The following is a 20105-nucleotide window of genomic DNA, read 5'->3' on the forward strand; positions in this document are numbered from 1 at the left end:
TACAAAGTGGAAAGATATTATCAAAGCATATCATATTGGGTGCTAGTTATGTTACCATTCACATGAAAATGGCAGATCTTAAACGTATGTAGGCATATTGGCCATCTGTTAGAGCTTTATTATCTTGCTAACTATCATCAAAACTCTATTATAACAGACATAAAATAATTCAGTTCAGTGAAGAATTTACAATGTGTTAAGTAAGATTAGAATTGGATTTAAATAGTATATTCATTATTTCCAGTGTCTTCCATTCTTGAGTAAATAAATTCAATTGAAATAACAAATTTTGCTTTAGAAGTGTGCATTTAACTTTGGTATAAAACAATTAAATGAATTCAATGAAACACCATCCTCAAGAATGATACCTCCTTAACACTGCTTTATATGAAAGTAACAATTAAATGTTTTGAACTTTCTAAAAACATGATATGTGTGATGAGCATTGGTCAAGTGAGACAAAAAAAGTGTCTTTTAAAACTTATCAGCATTATTATTTCATGATAATATTTTGACGAACGGATGCCTTGAAAATCATATATTTGTCTCTAATTCCATTTTGTAAACCTCACAATATTTTGTTTGCATTGAATCCCCACATATCCCCAAATCCATTGATAGCATTATGACAATAGTTTCATTGATTTTATTTCTTGCAAATATGTATATGCATTATGCTTATATACAAGTAAAACGTTTCCATTATGTATTGTGTAGAGACAATGTTTAAAAATGAATTACAAAGAATCAAGTATTACTAGGTTTCATCTAATTGCATTTTTTACAGCAACTTCAACTAGATGGATTTTTTTACATGACTTAAGATTTTACTGTGAAGCCTAATTTTATTTGTAGCTATCCAAATATAAGTAATAGGATCAAAGGTTACAAATTATGCACATGTTTTATGTTGATTAATTTGTGATATTTAGTGTTGCTAAATACAGAGAGAATAAAAGAAAATTGCAGAGAAAAGTGAGAGAGGGATAGAGAGAGGGTAAACAAAGAGAGAGAAAATGATAGAGAAAGAAAAGACAGAGAGTAAGAGGGAGGAAATGAAGATGAGAAAGAGAAAGAAAACAAATTGATAACTTTGGGAAATATTCCTTTTTCACCCAGGGGAATGACTCCTCTCCGTTTATTTAATACCACCAGTTTACAGACAGTGGCTCACTAATTCCCCCCCCCCCCCCCTCCCTCCTCCCGCCACTGAGCAAATTATCGGCCGGCGTGATTTTCACATTTTGGGGAGCAAAAAAAAGAAATGGTCCTCACTACCCCAACTTATCACTATATGACTTCAAAGTGTTTCCCCAAGCAACATTACAATATGTCAAATAAGGAAGAATAATACTATTATATAATGTTATCAGCACTCTTTCAGGTAAAATGAATTTTAATCTAAAAATGACACCTACACTTCGGGACAACTTTGAGCATACAACATCTAAATGATTCTTCCAAGATAAATGCTCATCCATAGTTAACCCTAAGAACTGAACATTTTCACTAAGCGCAACATCATGGCCTCCAACATTAAGAAAAGTAATACCATCTAGAAGCTTTTTACCCTTTGAGCGAAAAATAAAACATTTGGTCTTTTGAACATTCAACAATAACTTATTACAACAATACCATGCATACAGTTTCTGAATCTCTTGATTTGCAATTAGCAATAAATCTTCAGCCTTCTTATCAACCAGCAGCAAGCTGGTATCATCCGCAAACAGTGCGGGGTATATGAGCATAATGTTGATGAGTGTATTATATCATTTATATAGATTTAAAAAAACAGGGGACCAAGAACAGAACCCTGGGGTACACCATATTTAATAGAAGCAAGTTGAGAACTAGTACCATCCACCACAACAAATTGAGTCCTGTCAAAAAATAGCTTTGGAACCAAGACAATGCTACACCACGTATTCCATAATGCTCAAGTTTCCTGAGGAGGATGCCATGGTCAATGGTTAAGAACGCGTTAGATAGATCTAAGAATACTTAATAAATTAAACATACCCATTTGTGTGGAGAATTGTTTACGAAAACCACACTGCTGAGGAATCAAGATATTCTTTTTAGATAGAAACTCATTTAAGCGTTTATAAATTATTTTCTCAAGAATTTTAGACAAGATTGCTAACAATGCTATTGGCCTTTAATTAATGACATTTTTACGGTCAGAATTTGTATACACTAATACTACAGATACCTTGAGTTTGTCAGGAACAACTTCCTGAGATAAAGACATATTAATAACCAGAGATCAATAAAAAGGTAAATGCAATCCTTCATAATTCTAGGTGAAATATATAGATTTAGATGGTTTCAAAGATGACACAATATCGATGATCTCAGAGTTGGTACTAATGATAATACAGTGCTTTTATTGCGCATACCACTGCTGTGTTGCATCTCTATGCACTTAGAAAGAAAGAAATAAAAGGTAGAAATAGGTGATGTTAATGCCTGACTGTAATTACTCAGTCAAAATGCTGTTTGAGCAAGCTATATTTTAAGATTTTCAACTTGAAACTCATCCAATCATACTTGCTTCAGGAGACTCTTTCTTCTGATGCTACCTTCATTTTGAAGGACCTTCAAGGACTTTATATATTCTACAAATTTGGTTCATAGATACGATGAAAGAGAAAATACAATAGGACCTACAAAACGTAGCTTGAATATGGTGACAGGTATACTTAGGGCCTACTTTAGTTAGACAACATATGGAATCATTACGAATAAAAGATGCTGGGGTAAACAATAAGTGTAAAAATTTGATATATTTTATTCTCTATCCTCCTTTAATTTCCATGTTATCCCTTTCTTTTTCTTTTTCTTTTGTTTAGTTTTTTTGAGGGGGTGGGGCCGGGATGGGGGTCCTTGAATTTTTGGGACCATTATTATGCCAGTGCTTGAAAACTAGGATAATTTGTTAGAAGAAAAAAACACACAAAATATTGGTATAAGATGGCCACTTATCAGAAGAGAACAAGGGGCATGTTGTCAGAAAGGAAAAGGGCTCTCATCAGAATTTAAAAAGTACGTGGGCTCTTATTAGAAGTAAAAAAAGAGTGGTTATCAGAAAAGGAAGGGCCGGGGAGGGGAAAAAGGAGCTCTTTTATTTTGTAAAAAGAGGGCATTTATTTGGCTGTACTGGCTTGAATATGTATACATATATATATATATATATATATATATATATATATATATGTATTTGATTGTACTACAGGGTGGGATAGTGACTTGCTGAAGTTCTGCCATGATTAGTCTCTATGTTTATAAAAAGTTGTACATGGCCATCATTTTTATCTCATTTATATCATTATCGCATCTGCACATGCGCACATGCATATCGATATCTCGTAACATGTGGATATCGATGAGAGCCGATCCACGTAATGTTTTCAACTGGGTATCACGCAGAAATCCTCTTAAAACATGTGAAAAAATCTCTTTAGAACGAGTAATCAGTGGTGTGACTTTTATTCAGAGGATCTTTTTGGAATTATAACTATGGACAACGACCAGATTTTTACTCCTCCTCCGGAGGCTCCAGTTTTTGAGCCATCGGAGGAAGATTTCTCAGACCCCCTCGCTTACATTGCCAAGATACGGCCTATCGCGGAGAAAACTGGCATCTGTAAAATCAGACCCCCACCGGTAAGACGGTCGAATATTGTTCGAATAAAATTCAATTTTCACCTACCACTCTGTCGGTATTTGTATTGTGACCATTATAACATGCTAGACAGTCTTTAGTTCTACGGTAATCTTGTCCAAACTTTTCATAGACTTGCACAGTTTTGTACTTACACTCTAAATTTTAAGAATTGTTTATTCAGGCTTTCCACCTCATCTACCCATAGAGTGTACGTTTCACTAGGGGTGCGCTGTGCTACTGCGTGCAAACGCTCCCTAGTCTATTGTTTGAACTCGACGAATGTGATGCAACGACGTTAATTCAGAAAAACATTCCTTCAAATAATTTGATATCGTAGCTCAAATATTGAAGAAAGGGGGAAGATAATACCATCAGTTGATAGTCAAATAGTGTGCTGACAATATTATTGTGTTCATTTTGACTGCCCACCCCATTTTTATATGAAAATGTTCATCCCCATGAAGCAGTCTGAAAATAGTTCTTCAGACATTTTGTTGCAGTGGGTTGGACAGATCAACAGTATACATGCAACACAACTGGCTGAAGTAGAGCCAGAGTCTGCCAAATGACAATGCTCTGTTTCACAGGAATTGAGATATTCCAACAAGCAAGCAGTATTCTCAAGCAAAAAAAATAAAAATCCAATTCATTAGTATTTCTTGTAGAAAATGAGGATAATTTGTTTTGGTATTTCTGTGTTATCCTTCAAAAAATGACAAAATTGTGACAAATTTGCTCAGACAATATGGCTGCCCTGCTGCCACAGCTGTGTCATGGTAATACAAATGGGTGCATGTTTGGCAATATATTTTTTGGAAATAACTTGTATTTTTCACACGTCATTGGTAAAAGGTGTTGACTGGGGCACTAATTTTTCTGTAGAAAGAGACTAATTCCACATATTCAATGCTTATTTCACGTGAAAATGCCAAGGCTTGAAGGGGAAAAATGATGCATGCTGCACAGCTACATACATGAGCTAGTGCTGTTGCCTGATCTCCTACAGTCAGATTCCACTGCCTTCTCAAGTTTCAAATTTAAATTTTTACTCGGGAACTGATCCTATTCCTATACGTGCTATGACCAAGGACAATGTCAAGGTCAAGGACAAACATGTATCTTACAACATTGAATTTGAGCCAAGATAGAATGCATCAAAATTGTAATTTGCTTTATCTCTGTTTATGTTATTATTAGGATTGGGATTTGGGAAGGTAGAAAATATTTGCATCATAAATCATTTGTGATTTATTATCCGAAGGGGGCTACACAAACTAGATAAGAAGACAAAGGGAACATGAATGATCAGATCATCAGAAATCATTAAATTTTAAACTGAATGACTGAACATTTTCATAGCGGTAGTCTATAGAAATTCAATCTAGATCTATATATGTACATGTATGTCTGATGACTGGTTGGTACCTTTAGTTCTACTAGTCTTCTACTTAGGTTCTACACTGAGATTCTTGGTGCACCATTTGGAACCGGTATTTTGCCAAGCGTTAAACTTATTAATTTTGCATACAATTTCAGTGGTATAGCATAAATGGTGACATTTTAATTGTTCATTAAAATTAGCTTTTGTGAACATTTTGTTTTCTATTATATTTAGGAATAGACTCTTGAGTTGATCTTCAGAGGATCTGTTGAAAATTGGCACATCTGGCCCCTGTATTATAGAGTTAGGTTTGATTTTAGAAAATCGCAACTTGAAACTTATTGCAACTGTGTACCGGTACTTAAGAAATAATAGTATACAAATAACGCACGTCCCAGAGTGCAATAGCGGTGAATGCAGTACGCGCGAGGTTTCTTTAGATTGGTGCCGCTCTGTGCAACGAGCCGCTTGCGGCGAGTTGACAGTGCGAACCATCTGAAGAAACCGAGCGTTTACTGCATTTACGTTTTGCACAACAGGGTCAAGTGCGTTATTTGTTTTATAAAATAGCGACAAAAATAGCAAAAACGAAACTTTAGATCTAATAAGTTGGAGTCTACGAGAGTTCGATCTAGATCTAGATCTAGAGTTATGTTGGTTCTACTTCTAATTAGACTAAGACCTTGCAGGCTTACCAAAAAGTCAATGGGATTCATTGCCTTGATTAAAAATAAAATCCATACAGTGGGTCTAGAGACGAGTCTACATCAGACAGCTGAAATTCCTGGCTTCATTATAAAATCCAAAAGTCAAAACAGGCCTAAATCCAAGGCAAAAGTAAAATAAAAATTTGCTTTTTAATAATTCCCCGCTGGCCGCTCTAGCTAGCTAGCTAGAGCTAGCTACGCGTACGTTGCGCTGGGGATCATGGTGGAGCGTACAATATTAGCTACGCGTAGCCTACAATAATTGCAATGCAACTCGAGGGAGCGCGTACTACACGTACGCGCGCGCACTGGATCTCCATGGTCACGCGTACGCACCGTGCAATATAACTTTTTACTGCGCTTTTTCTGCACTCATTTCTGCAAAATCGTGCTTGCATCAAAATTTTTTCAATGTCATGTGACGCGTATTGACCCAGGGCTTAAATTAATCCAAGGCCACCAAGGCCATGGCCTTGGATGCCCCCTTGATTGGCCTCAATGCCCCTCCCATTGGCCTTGGAGATTTTTGGTGCCCTTTCCAATTCTTCCTATTTGTGCTGTAATATAGGAATGTGCCCTACAGAAAAGTGGCCTTGCCCTAAAAATACTGAAATTTAAGGCCTGTTGACCAATCACGATGCTTAAAATACTAGAGCCATTTTATAATTGCGATTAATTACAAGTTGCGCTTGATCCGGATCAAGCGCAACGTTTTTCCTGGAGGGGCTCACGGCCCCACGTCTCATATGGTAGAGGGTTCTAAAGCTACTGTACATGGGTCCTGACTCCTTAAGCTACGCACCTTGTGAATACGTGCAATGCGCCAAACTTTTGATGTGATTGAGCAACGAGAATCTCATTGATATTTGCCAAAAATAATTGGTAATTTTCCTTTTATTATTGTGTGAAACTTATCATTAGTTACAAATTGAGGTGAAATTCCCATCCATCAGCTAAATTCAGCTTTAAAAAGTCAAGTTTTACGTAGCTTTACGACTCTTTCAATTCGGCCACCAAAATTGACACAGGCATCGATAAGATTTGATATCATGTTAAAAATGTGTGTTTTTGACATTTGCCATAATTTTTTCAACGATTCAGCTTCATACGCTGTACATGTAATATGAAGAACCAATAGAGGTAGAAGAAATTTGCATAGACCACTGAAAAAAAATGACAATATTACTGTTGAAAATAAAGTACGTAGCTTGTGGTCACCGTCCCCCATCATACATTTACATGCACAGCACATGTCCTCATGGCATGACAACCCAAGGATCAACTCTAGCTGGACTTTTGAGGCAGTATTAGGCTACATGTAGGTAATAAAACTTAGGAGTTTCTCGTCCCTGCCCAACTTCTTTTTTGCCACCACCTCCTTTTTTCAAACTATTTACTATTCAGAAGAAAAAAAGAGGCTGTGATGTACATTTTGTATGTACATACACATTAGCTTCTTTTTAAATTAAGCTAATTGAAGTTGAACCATGTACATGTACATCTGTCACTGTTTCTGAATTTCAAACTGATACATGTACAAATTATTATTAATTAGTCATGCATGGCATCAGTATACTCAAATAACACAATATGTGAATAAATAGCCTGGAGGCCATCTTGGAAAAAAAATAGAAAAAATAGAAAAATAGAAAAAATAGAGAAAAAAAAAATTAAAGCGCCGCCTCCTCTTTTTTGAAAAAGTCTGGATGAGAACTTGTTAGTTTTTTTTACTTGGTCTTATGTACTGATACTAGTCTGATACGTTTTTTTTTTTGAGGGGATGGGGTTTCCTGCAAAAAAATCTAAATTTCACTTCTCTACTTTACACAAGCCTTACAAAGAGTACATTCTGCCATTCATATGCCACCTACTATTATGACTGTATGACACTTCTCATATTATCTAAGTTTAAGTTCATGTTCGCTATAGGCCTGATGAACATGGACATCATGTACATGTATCAAAGGGGGGGGGGGAAGGTTTAAATTTGTGTAAAGAGGAGTACTGGACATAGGGAAACTGTGGTGATGACTGACCATGGTGTGAAGCCCTAGTGTGATCGTGTACATGTATGAGTGTAAAGTAAATGGCACAGTTAATTGGTTGTGTGTCTTTACTACATGTACTTGTAGTTGACTTTGTGAAAATTCATAGACTTACACTGTATGAGGCGGGGGTGGGGGGGGGGGCTATGGGGCTGCAGCCCCCTCCCCCATTGGGATATTTTTTGGAATAATTTGGAAGTTTCTATATTCTGGCCACAATTGCCTAATTTTTAGGCAGCTCCTTGAGGTGCTCTATATCCTTTTAGTTTTACTGCTATTAACTCGGCTAGGTGCCAGAATATTTCTTCATGAGTGTATTTTGTGTCATTCTGTGTCACTGTCAGATCACCAAATGGGTTAAACACTACATTCTTCAAATAAGCCCAAATTGGTTTATGGAATAACTACAGTAAGTCTTTTTTAAAGCTGAGACTTGTAGCCCACTCTTACATAAAAGTCAAGTTGCGATTGATCGTAACTCAGATCAAACGCAAATATCTTACGCAAGTTGCAATGAAAGTATGAAACGCAACTGTGCATTGCATAAAGAGAGTTGCGATTGAAATCAAATGCAACTTTGCGTTTGATCTGGAAAAGTTGTGCTTGGAACGCAACTCTTTATGCAATGGAATTGTAATCAAACACAAAGTTGCGCTTGATTTATAGGACTTGCGTTTGATTTTCAGTGTTGCATTTAAGCGCAAATCTTAAAGATGAAGTTGAGTTCTGGTCATGCGATTGCATTGTGAAAGAAACGGTGTGGAATCGACCAGAAAAGGTTGATCATCTAGCATATAAGAATTTGTGTGTATTGCAAGGTTCTGGAATCATCAAATGATAAGAAATTTGGCCAAGTCTTGGTAAAGTTACAAACACTGTACACAGAAAGATGTATATGGGACTACACGAACATGTGGCATAAAAATCCTACCCCCGAGTTTAACGATGTTACATGACATATTTAGAATATGAAGGCATTTGAAGAGCCATGCTTTTCAGTGAACATGTCTTATCTGATGTTCTCCCACACTTGCATAATAAGAATGATAACGCTCACAAATTATTTTTCACCTCTTCCCAGAACTCAACCTTCTCTTTAAATGCAAGAGGGCCTAGTTTTTCGTCAATTTCGTGTAATGGCAGGAATTCCGCAAGCAAACAGCCCAAATATTGACCCTTTTAGTTGCAATTTTTGAAATCAGCTTATATAGTAACCGGGGTCGAATTTGTTGATATTGATTCAAAGAGATAATCACATTATCTTATTTTCCATGTCTAAACTTGTGAACAGCAACTTGGGTGAATTGTTGACCTTTGCTTACACCATTCGTTTTACTTGAAGACCATGAAATCTTGAGGTGAATTTATACCTCAACGCATTTTTTAGTTTTTTAAAACATCTACAAAAAACAAAATTGTTCACTTGTCAGCTAAAGCTTATTTTTACATTTAGAATAGTCAATTAAAAAAATTTGTTGTCAGTAATTTATTCAGAACAGTATTATTATTTGCCTGTATCAAACTAAAACTCTCACCTGTACAGTTAAGATTATCACTATCAGCAAGTAATTATCGGCTTGTTACAGATTAAACGGCTGGAAAGCAAAAAAATATAAAATCTCCATTTTTTATGATGTAGAAAATATGTTGAGGTACAAATTCACCAAATTTAAACCCCAGATTCCATGATCTCCAGGGTAAAATTCAAGGGGTTAAGCAAAGGTCAAGAAGTCATTTAACTTTATGTTGGTCTGACATGAAAAATACCTGGATAAAAATAGATTTAGATTGTGTACTTGTATACTGTACTCGGTCTATATACCCTTCAAAGGTTTAAAACAAGAGAAAGTATCTTGAATCGCAATTGTCATAATTCTGGAATTATAAATAAATGATGGTAATATAAGGAAATATGAATGTCATTCATAGGGCCTAAACTGCTGAGGCTTTGTGGCAAGTAAATTAATTTCGGAATATATTCCAGCGTGAATAAGATTTTGATTAATTTGTCTTCTTTCCTTTTACAGGACTGGCAACCCCCATTTGCTGTTGACGTTGAAAATTTTAGATTCACACCACGTATACAAAGACTGAATGAACTTGAGGTAAATATACATGTAGACCAACTCTTTCATTTTAACAAATATTTTATAAAGTTTTACACACATGTATACCTGCCTGAGAATTTAATATGAAGTCATTTAATAATGTAGTAATAGAATGTATGAACTTTCTTGCTTAATATAAATAGATTATAGATGCAATGCACATAGTTTCAGGCAAATGAATTTCAAGGGGCTGTTTAGTGTGTTTTAAAGTGAGCCCTCTTGTGGGCACAGGGAAAGACCTGTGTATTTATGCTCTTATTTCCTTTTCTGTTGAGTTGTCCATACACACTGTACATGTACCTGTACCTATAGCAACATAAATTATCCAAAATGTAATTTTCCGGGCTTTCACAATTCTCTGTAGTCTTCTCCTACATGTACATATTATACGTACCGTACATGTATAGTACTTAACAAAATTTTAAAAATATATAGTGCTGGTATAGTGCTGGTATACAGTACATGTACACTGTACATGTATATATGTCATTTTTTGTCTATTTTTTTGTTTACATATTTCCATGAACTCTGTGTTCTCTGATTCCTTCCTTCAAAGCGGTGATTGACCTATATGTACAGTGTATTTTTATATGAAACAAAATGACTGGATTAATGTTAGCTACTGAAAGTAATGTGCATTATACATATTTGTGTGTACGTGACAATAGGCACCTTCTGTAAGTCCAAAGTCCATTTTGATTGTGAGTCGATCTCATGACGCACAAATTGTGGCACAATGTGTAATTATCCATTAACAACAGTCACTCTCAAGGAAAAAAATTCAGTCATGTACACGCAGTGGTTTTTATTTTATTTTATTTTTTTTGTTTAGGTTGTGTTAGATTCATGCATTGTTCCTAAATTTAATTTGCAATGTGATTTTGCATATATATTTTAATCATTATTTAGGGACAATTATTGCTCAAATTCCATTTACATATGTATGTAGGGCACTTGATGTTTTAAACAAATATATCAAAGCTAGTATTGTTATGGAGGTACATTGTTTATCTATTGTATCTAAAAATATAAGTTTGAAATTGTTAGTTCTTCTATTAATAGATGAGTACAGGGCCCCGTCTTACAAAGAGTTAAATACGTCCAAATCAATCGCAAGACCTCCCATCAATCGCAAGTTTGCAATCTCCTATCTTTTATGTACAGTGTACATACATGTACATGTAGTTGTGATTATTTTATATCGATCGCAAATAAGTTGCGATTGATATCAACTCTTTGTAAGATGGGGCCCAGATCTATACTGATTCTCCTATCAATGAAAACCGGTACATGTACATTTTGTGCATGTCTAGATGTTTACAATTATATAGCCCCAACCGTGTATGGGGTTGAAGACAATCAGAGTTGTGTATCTTCATCCATATACATGTGTGCTCATGTACATGTATGAACTGTGTCATGTATAATCATGTTTTTTGAAGGGAGTATAAATATGTTTGTCTGTCTGTCTGTGTTGTTATGTTGTAGTGTATTAAAAATAACCAACAAATCTTTTCTTTTGTTTATGACAGGCTAAGACAAGAATAAAGCTTAACTTCTTGGACAGCATCGCCAAGTTTTGGGAGCTGCAGGTAAATTTGTTTGACTGATAAAAGTTTAAATTCAATCATATTATGCTACATGTACTGTGCATGTTGTTATTGTTGTCTTAACACTGAGAAAAAATTGTAGGAGATGCCTAGCAAAACTTTCTTATTCAAAGTAACATTGCACAGAGATCTGTCTTACCGTATAGGCCGCACCCCCAACTTTGACATTTCGTAAAGAAAACATTTTGTAAAGAAAAAAAACACAAAAGAAAAAAGAAAAAAAACGGACCAAACAAAATAATCGTAATTCTTTTGTAGAACACTATTTTGCCAACAAATTGATGCCAAAATCATCAATATTCTTTTAAATTTACATAGTACCGTACTGTGTGTATCGCAGGCAGATTTGGTATTCCACAATGTACATGTACATTACATACATGTACACCCCTACCACGATCTGCAGTGTAATACGAAATTGCGACTTTGGCCAGATGCGCAGTTGCGTTGCGCGGCAGCTAACTCCGTAACAGTCCCTTCTTTTATTGTTTAGTGATGCAATGGCACAAACTTATAGATCTACCGGTAGATTTTGTTTATAAATAGAAAAAAAACTTATGAAGCTTATTTTTGTCTTCATGTCAACAATACAACATAAAATTGTTAATAAGATGTGTGAAGTTATTCTAGAAATGTCCTGTACCTTTGTATAGTCATTGTAGTCCCATGTGTACGAATGGACCTGCTGTTTGGACCGCAGAATTTTTAGTTGTTGCGCATTGGCCGCACCCAGACTTTTTGATATTTTCTCTTCCGAAAATACTGCGGCCTTTACGCCAGCAAATACGGTTTTAAATTTTGGGATAAAAGAATAATGAAAAACGGTTTATGCTCTTAAACAGAATACTATAAAAAAAAAAATTGATTAAGAAAAACAACACTGTATTGTACATAGTAATACTCGTTGCAAAAGGACACAATTTTGTAGAATAAGAATTCAGTTTGGTATGAAAATGGGAGATGACTTTGATTTGTTGGGTGTGATACTATTATCATGAATTCAGACTCATTGTTACCGGTACTTACATGTGTACATGTTCTTTTATTTGCAGGGTTGCAGGCTGAAAATACCCAATGTGTGTGGCAAATGCTTAGACTTGTACAATTTGAGCAAGGTAGGTTCATCTTTATTTGAACAAGAACTGATGTAGATGTGTATAAACTTCATTTTTTACCGGTATTTTTTTTTTTAAGGTTTTGGTTGATTTTTTTTATTTTTCATTTTACAATATAATTTGTGCATTTGTTATTGCTGAATATGTGAATGGTGTACTAATTACATTTTGTAGGAGGTATGAGTAGGCCTACATGATACATGAATCCATGTATCTAGATTGTTTTATGGCATGTCATACATATGGTACACAAGTAACCTAACATGGTCATGGCCTCATGGGTGCTTCAAAGGGCACATGTGCCAGGTCTAGGCATCCTAATGAGAAATGTGTAGTTAGAGCCTTAGAGGGCATGCTCTATCATTAAGAAGGCTCTGTAGTGAAGACGAGAAGGGACAATTTTTCCTTTGATGTTTGTCAGTCATATGATGCATTAAAGGTATAGACCAGTTTTGGAAATGCCCCCCCCCCCCCTTTCTAAAAACTAAAATGGAAGCTCTTTTACCAATCATGGGAAAGAATATGTTTTAACTACCGTAATACGTGATGATACAAATTTTGCTGGGAAACCGCCTACTAATATATATATATATATAATTGGTAAATTATGATATAAATTAAAATATTCGGGCCGGATAGATATCGCGCACGTGTCGCGTAGTCCCATATACATCTTTCTGTGTACAGTGCTTGTAACTTTACCAAAACTGGGCCAAATTTCTTATCATTTTGATGAACCTTGCAGTACACAACAATACTAATATGCTAGATGAACAACCTTTTCTGATCGATTCCACAATGTTTCTTGCACAATGCAATCGCATGACCAGAACTGATCTTTACCTTTAAGTTCAAAGAAAGGTTACTTTCCTCCAAAGATCATGAGACCTACAGTACGTGTACATGTACCTCATTGCTAGATTTCCATCACATACCGATACATGAAGTCTTTCCTTTGATTATGGAATCAATAATCATAATAGCATATTTGGTAATTTTTCAAGTTTACAACATTTTTCAGCAAAGATTATGTATGAAGCCTTAATACTTGGTAACATTGTTCAGATAAGAGAAAATGGTACCAACTCAAAGTATGTGGAGCGTTCATGTTATAAAGGAGGATCAAAGTTTTTTTTTAATGTACACTGTATAGGAGGAAATAAAAATGTTTTATACATTTTAGAGGGGAACACCTGAATATTTAAGCTGCATTGAGGAATACTACATGTACATGTACATGTATACAGTATTTCAAAGGCCATGCTGATTGCATCATTGAGTATAAATGAGGTAGGAGATTATCTTGAAAAGTCCTGTTTGACTTTGGACTGATGAATGTCAAGTACATTAAAGTGGTTTCTGTGAGGTAGAAGTACAAATTGCTTAAAGCACAGCTTCCTGTTTTAGGTTGGGACAAGAGCACTCGTAATAGATGCATTTTTATTCACGAACACTCACCCTCCATGCCGAACAAGTTTAATGTCTTAAAATGCAATATTCAAGTGAAATCACTTAATCATGTTATATGAATTATACAATTATTTTAATATCATGACAAATGTGTAATTGATGGTTGAAAAGAAGGGAAAAAAAAGAATTCTTATTTCTCATGCATGATAATGGAAATCTCAGAAATGACATTAAAAGAGACTGCATGATGTTGTCAAAGGTAAACTCCAGCATACTATGGAATGATATGATTAAAAGCAGAACAATCAGAGAAACATACAAATGTATTTTAAACAGTTTTAGAAAAACTATTCTTCTTCCAGTGTAAGCACTGCTTCAAGGTGATGAAGATAAACAAGGAAATATTAAGAGTCTTGGAGAATATCAGTTAAGATGTTGAATTGTTGATTACATGTACATGTACATGTATGTGGAAATGTAATCACGCTTTCAATTTTTCAATAATCATACTGGAAAGAAAAAAGATTGTGTGAACATCGATTTTGTTTAAAAAAAATATACCGGTAATGAAGGAACCTACATACATGTATACATGTACATGTACATCTATCATGTATGCAAATATTCCTTTTCATAGCAGAGGCCTGTAGTATACTCAGTATGTACATGTAGGTTACTGGATAATTTTGGCCGGCATGAGGAAAATGTTCATTAGAGAGAAGTGTAAATTCAGAACATATCATGCATGCATAAATAGTGATTGATGTGTATTCCCTAGTGGAAATTACAGTGTTGATATTCTACTCTGTATGCACTTACATGTAAACATGCAGTCACTAGGTATTGTGCATGTACATGTTATGCAGTGCTCCCATAATCCAATGCCTCCTGCAACCATCGAGTCATAAAATACACGCCTAGGGGCATTATGCTTGTTGTCAAGAACAAAGAAGGGTGAATGACCTAAGCTGTTGCTAGGATACTATCTTCCATATATATATGGGCAATTCCACAATTGGTAACGTTACATTTAAGCAAATTTTCATATTTCATTTTACTACTACATCACCATCTATTCATTTCAAGTCACAATCATGTTACAATATGTTCACCCACCCTAGGTCTATAATATAAAAAAGAATGAATACAATTGAACAAATATTAGAGTCGCCATGGTAACTTTTAATGTTGGTTGGTAACGTTACAAAAAAAGGACATGCGAAAAAAATCAGTGTCTTCAGACCAAAAGTTTCCTAAAACGCGAGATACCTCAAACAAAGTGTCGTATTCATTTCAATTCTAGTGTCATTATAAATATTTCAGCCAATAATTTTAGCAGCTTGACTCTTCAATTTTTTATTAGACCCAAAATTCATGGTTGGTAACGTTACCGGTTGGTAACGTTACAGTTTGTCCATGCAGAAATAAGCGTTGTAAAAAGCAAGTGTTAAACCTACTCCTTCCTTAAAATCAAAAGATACACTTTGCAATTACATATAAATTAACATAGTTATCAATGTAACTGTTATTTATAACTCCAACTCACAATTTGAAACAATCCAAACATATTTACAACACTTTTTATCCAAATGTTACATTCTGAAGTTCACCATTTGTCGTGGGATTATGCATGTCAACATACATAATAACTTGATTTCACAAAGTAACTATTTTATTGAGAGAATTTTAACAGAGTTCATGACATCATGACAGAGACATTGAGCAGATATTCAGTCCATAACACAATAGAATGATAATGTGTTGTTTTGTTCCATAATCCAATGCATGTATTTTATGTACAAATGTACTTGATACCATACAAATCTAAAATTTGAAAAGCCCACGGTTATTAACAACTTCTTTAACGAATGTATTTGCCGTCGATTTAGACCTGTACTCCTTCCTTAAAATCAAAAGATACACTTTGGAATTGCATGTAAATTAACATGGTTATCAATGTAAGTGTTATTTATAACTCTTACCCAGACACAACTTGAAACAATCCAAACATATTTACAACACTTTTTATCCAAATGTTAGATTCTGAAGTTCACCATTTGCCATGGGATTATGCATGTCAACATACATGATAACTTGGTTTCACAAAGTAACTATTTTAGTTGAGATAAGTTTAACAGAGTTCAGAATAAAAATGTGCGGTTGTATTCCATAACCCAATGCATGTATTTGATGTAGGGCCTACTTGATACCATACAAATCTAAAATTTGAAATGCCCACGGTTGTTAACAACTTCTGGAGGAGCCAATTTTGTAATCATCTTGCTCTCCATGTAGAAAATGGCATCCTTTTTTGTAGGCCATTTCCAGTACTTTCCCACTGGCTCCATCACTGACACCTGAAACTCACCCTTGCGTGTGAACCCAACAACTTCACCAGGAAATTTCTTTCCTTCGTACTCGACCACATACCAATCTCCCACTACAATGGCCTTACTACCACTTTGGGTAACCACTACATCATCCTTGTCTGCCCTATTGTCTTTTGTGAGAATGTGGGATACCACTTCATCCTTTACGACCTTCAGGAAATGCATCTTTCCGATGCCAGTGATTGGCTTGGCCTGAATGAAAACATCTTTCAATTTGAGCTTCTCATTCCGCTTAGCAATTTCTGTTGACTTGACCTCTGTGACGCATACATTCTCCATGAAGCTTGCTGCTAGAACAAAGCTGCTTGCATCTGCTACAATGTCTTGGCGGCTCAGAACTCTTTGCATCACAAAGCGCTTGGCTGACCCTCCAATCCCATCAACGGGGCCTTTTCCATGGGAGGTCGAAAAGAAGTTCCACTTGATTTGAATCTTGTGAGCCTCTTGAAGTGTGCAGAGTGCTGCTGCCACAAACCGATTTTTGAATTGCGAAGCTGGGCCATCTGACCAGATAGAAATAGATGTTACCGTATCTGGTAGATATCCTAGCAGCACATCAAGGTAGGCTATGATGGTTTCCTTGGAGTGGGTGAGGTCATCAGATGCCAGGATATGAGAATGTAGAGATCCAGAGTACCAGAGTGCTGCAGTGAAGAGGGATACTTGACGTTGATTCCAATGTGCGCTCTGGACTTCATCTTGAGCAACGCATGTAAAATTTTCAGAGAAATCCACCTGGAGGAGGGCACTGTGGGTGTCATGTGATTCAGGAGAAACTTTTTCCCTCTGAGCATTGTATGCTGATGCTTGCTCACGCTTTACATAGCAGTGCTGCAGGAACTGAGGTAAGATGGCAGTGATGTGCTGTACTAGCTCTCCTACAGTTCCCTCCTCTTGAATCTTCATCATCCGTCCATCTTTATCCGTCTCCCACTGAAGCCATGAGCAAGGGCTGTTAAGGGATCCCTCAAAAGAGAAGGCTTTGCTAAATCCTGCTCCATCTTTGCATTCTGCACATTCATTCATCCAGCACTCTCTTGATGGTTGCTTGCAAAGGAGCAAAGCTGGGAGATCACGGGTGTAAGCAGGGAATTCTGGTTGAGCCTTGTGAAGTGCAGTAAAAGCATTAATGGCATTCTCGTGGTACCTGCAGAGACAGACATTATGTGGCAACTTTTGGCTAAGCAGGACATGCTTTGGGCGACACTCTGCAAACTTGGACTTTCCCACATGTACTTCTGGGTAAATCTCACAAAAGAAGGCATATGTCTCTTTAATTGAAGCAGTGAGGTGTCTAGCCTGCATTTTCTTCTTTCCGTCTGCATTCCAAATAGTCACTACATCCTTTCTGCCTGGGGCCTGGCGACTCACATCATCTCTCTCATAGAAGTCTTCGATGACTTTCACTGTATCTTCACTGACTTTAGGAGGACCCGTCTTCCTTTTCTCTGCTGAAGCTGATGGTAGTTCATGTCCTTGCTTAGCTTCTTTCTCATACAACTTGCGAGAGACAACAATTCGCCGTTTAGGAGTGTCGGGGAGTACTCGATCCATTATCCGATGTGCCCTGGCAGTGGCTTTTGCGAGTGCCATCGCACTTTTGAAGGGCCCATGACTTGCTTCTGCTTCTGCTTCTGCCTTTCTTTCTTTCTTCAATTTCCTGTGCTTTGCTACTCGTTTCTTTGTTGCTTCTTTCGTCTCCCTTTCCAGTTGTTTTCTCGCATATTTTGGCAAGGTCCTCTCTCTCAGCTTTTGCTTCTCCCGGCACCTCTTCATGGCTGCTGCTTTTTTCTTCAAGTATTCTTCATACTTCCCCATCCTCTTCATCTTTTCTATGTAGTGCCTTTGTTTCTCTTTCTTCGTAAACTTGGGCATGATGACCTATATATCAAAAAATAATTATAATTTTTTAAAATATTTTTGTACAAACCAAATCTTTAAAAAAAAAAATAATCAGGATGAACAAAGATTTCCAGATTCGTAATTGGTATTAGAATCCTTCTATTAGTGCGAATCTGGATAAGTGTTGGAAAGTCACCATACAGAAAAATTGATACAATATAACAATTATGAATAAAATCACTTTTTTTTTCTAATTTACAAGAAATCATATAACTTAAAATTCATGATTTCCCATAATATTTAATGTATCCTTTGGAAATTTGAGTAAAGGTCAATTGCCATGTTTTCTCAAAGTGTTAAACAACTGCATTCGGATTAAGATGAAAGTTTCCACGGCAACAAATTAGCCAATGCACATAAAAACAAATACAAAAAAGTTCATTAACCTTCACTTTTTCATTTGCATCTATTCCATCTAGTTGATGTACATGTACATTTGCATGTACATGTAGTTGATACTAAATATTTTATGTACTATCAATTGCCAATGTTGACTTTAAAAAGTGTAGTGTGAACTGTACATACAATGAAGACTGTAGAAAGTAGCCTAGCCTGATCTTAAAGTATTTCAAGAAACATAAATAAAGATTACAGTTACTACAATTGAAAATAAATAAACTTACCAGATGCTGACACTGGGTGACAGTAGATTGAGATTCAACAAGTTTTGCTAATTAGAACTGCTTTCATGGAGAAAGATTCAAGAAGAGTTTTAATACAGTAAAGATGATTTGACTCTTCCCAAATGTGATGCTGCATGGATTCTACACAGATATGATGCTGCTTAAATGGTTGTCACATGGCTGTCACATGCCTTTAATAAATGTTCTATACTGCCATCTCTTGTCTTAGTTAAAGAATCACTTCACTTTCTTCTGATTAAGGCTTACAAATAAGTATCTCCTGGCACTAATATCATGGTTGGTAACGTTACAATCCTTAAGCCTGGTTGGTAACGTTACATGGTTGGTAACGTTACAGATTTTGACTGCTAATATTTTCTACATCATAGAATATTTGTAATTCTGGTTCCTTTACTTCAATAGAGCATTGTATAGGAAAGGAAAATTTGAAATATGACAATTAATAGCCCCCAGATTTTCTCTCCAGAAAAATAAATTCATGTTTTGGTTGGTAACGTTACATGGCGTATCAAGGGTTTAGAATTTCGTGAACTGTAGACTAAATCACTTTTTAACTTGAATTTTGCTTAATGAAACCATGAGGGCATTGTACTCCCTCAATAAATTCAATAGGTTTGTGAGGATATAGTTACTTTTATGTTGATAATGACTTAAATAACTTTTTTTCCTCTTATATTACAAATTTCACAGGAAAACATGAACAATGTTCATTTGCAATTTTCACTCACTTATACCAAATGTATGGTGTGGAAAATATTTTTTTCAGATACTTTGTGGTGTCTTTAGTCAAATACAAAAAAAAAAAAAAAGAAAATTTGAATTCTAAATTTTTTACTCATGTCCACCTAATCATGGAATTGCCCATATGTATTGCATTCATGAGGCAATAATTGGTCACTCTGACATGTCCATCACCTTTTAAAATGGATCCATGTTAAGTCTGCAGTAATATTGGAAGATAACAAGTAAATGTAATTTAGCTTATGTAATTATTTTGTTGCTCACAAAAATGTAGTTATTGACTCCAGGTGTACATGTAAAACTCACTATTGTTCTTTCAATAACTTTGTATACTGCAGTAGACATCAAATGACAAACGTGAATATGTAGGCATCGTCATCAAGCT

The 20105-nt window shown here is 35.6% G+C and overlaps 2 protein-coding genes across 3 annotated transcripts in view; one reads left to right on the forward strand and one right to left on the reverse strand.

The window, feature by feature from the left end:
* Positions 1 to 3358: 3358 nt before the first annotated feature.
* The window catches only part of LOC578457 (lysine-specific demethylase 5A), a 48207-nt gene continuing 31460 nt past the window's right edge, over positions 3359 to 20105 (forward strand). For both annotated transcript variants that reach the window (XM_030972087.1, XM_030972088.1), the window contains exons 1-4: positions 3359 to 3666; positions 9828 to 9905; positions 11441 to 11500; positions 12571 to 12633. In XM_030972087.1, coding sequence (XP_030827947.1) covers positions 3520 to 3666; positions 9828 to 9905; positions 11441 to 11500; positions 12571 to 12633 — 348 coding nt within the window. In that variant the 5' untranslated portion in view covers positions 3359 to 3519. The remainder of the gene's footprint in view (positions 3667 to 9827; positions 9906 to 11440; positions 11501 to 12570; positions 12634 to 20105) is intronic.
* Positions 15205 to 19482, reverse strand: LOC115919148. Its single transcript, XM_030972089.1, has 2 exons — positions 18959 to 19482; positions 15205 to 18314 (listed from the first exon to the last, which is right to left on the reverse strand). Exon 2 carries the CDS (start codon positions 18306 to 18308, stop codon positions 16263 to 16265), a length of 2046 nt encoding a protein of 681 aa, XP_030827949.1. The 5' UTR covers positions 18309 to 18314; positions 18959 to 19482; the 3' UTR covers positions 15205 to 16262.

Source organism: Strongylocentrotus purpuratus, unplaced genomic scaffold (assembly GCF_000002235.5).
Source record: "Strongylocentrotus purpuratus isolate Spur 01 unplaced genomic scaffold, Spur_5.0 spur5_scaffold_6, whole genome shotgun sequence".
Lineage (NCBI taxonomy): Eukaryota > Metazoa > Echinodermata > Echinoidea > Camarodonta > Strongylocentrotidae > Strongylocentrotus > Strongylocentrotus purpuratus.

What these genes read in the sequence shown, in the direction of transcription:
- LOC115919148 (XM_030972089.1), bottom strand. Translation starts at nt 18,308, where the DNA reads ATGCCCAAGTTTACGAAGAAAGAGAAACAAAGGCACTACATAGAAAAG.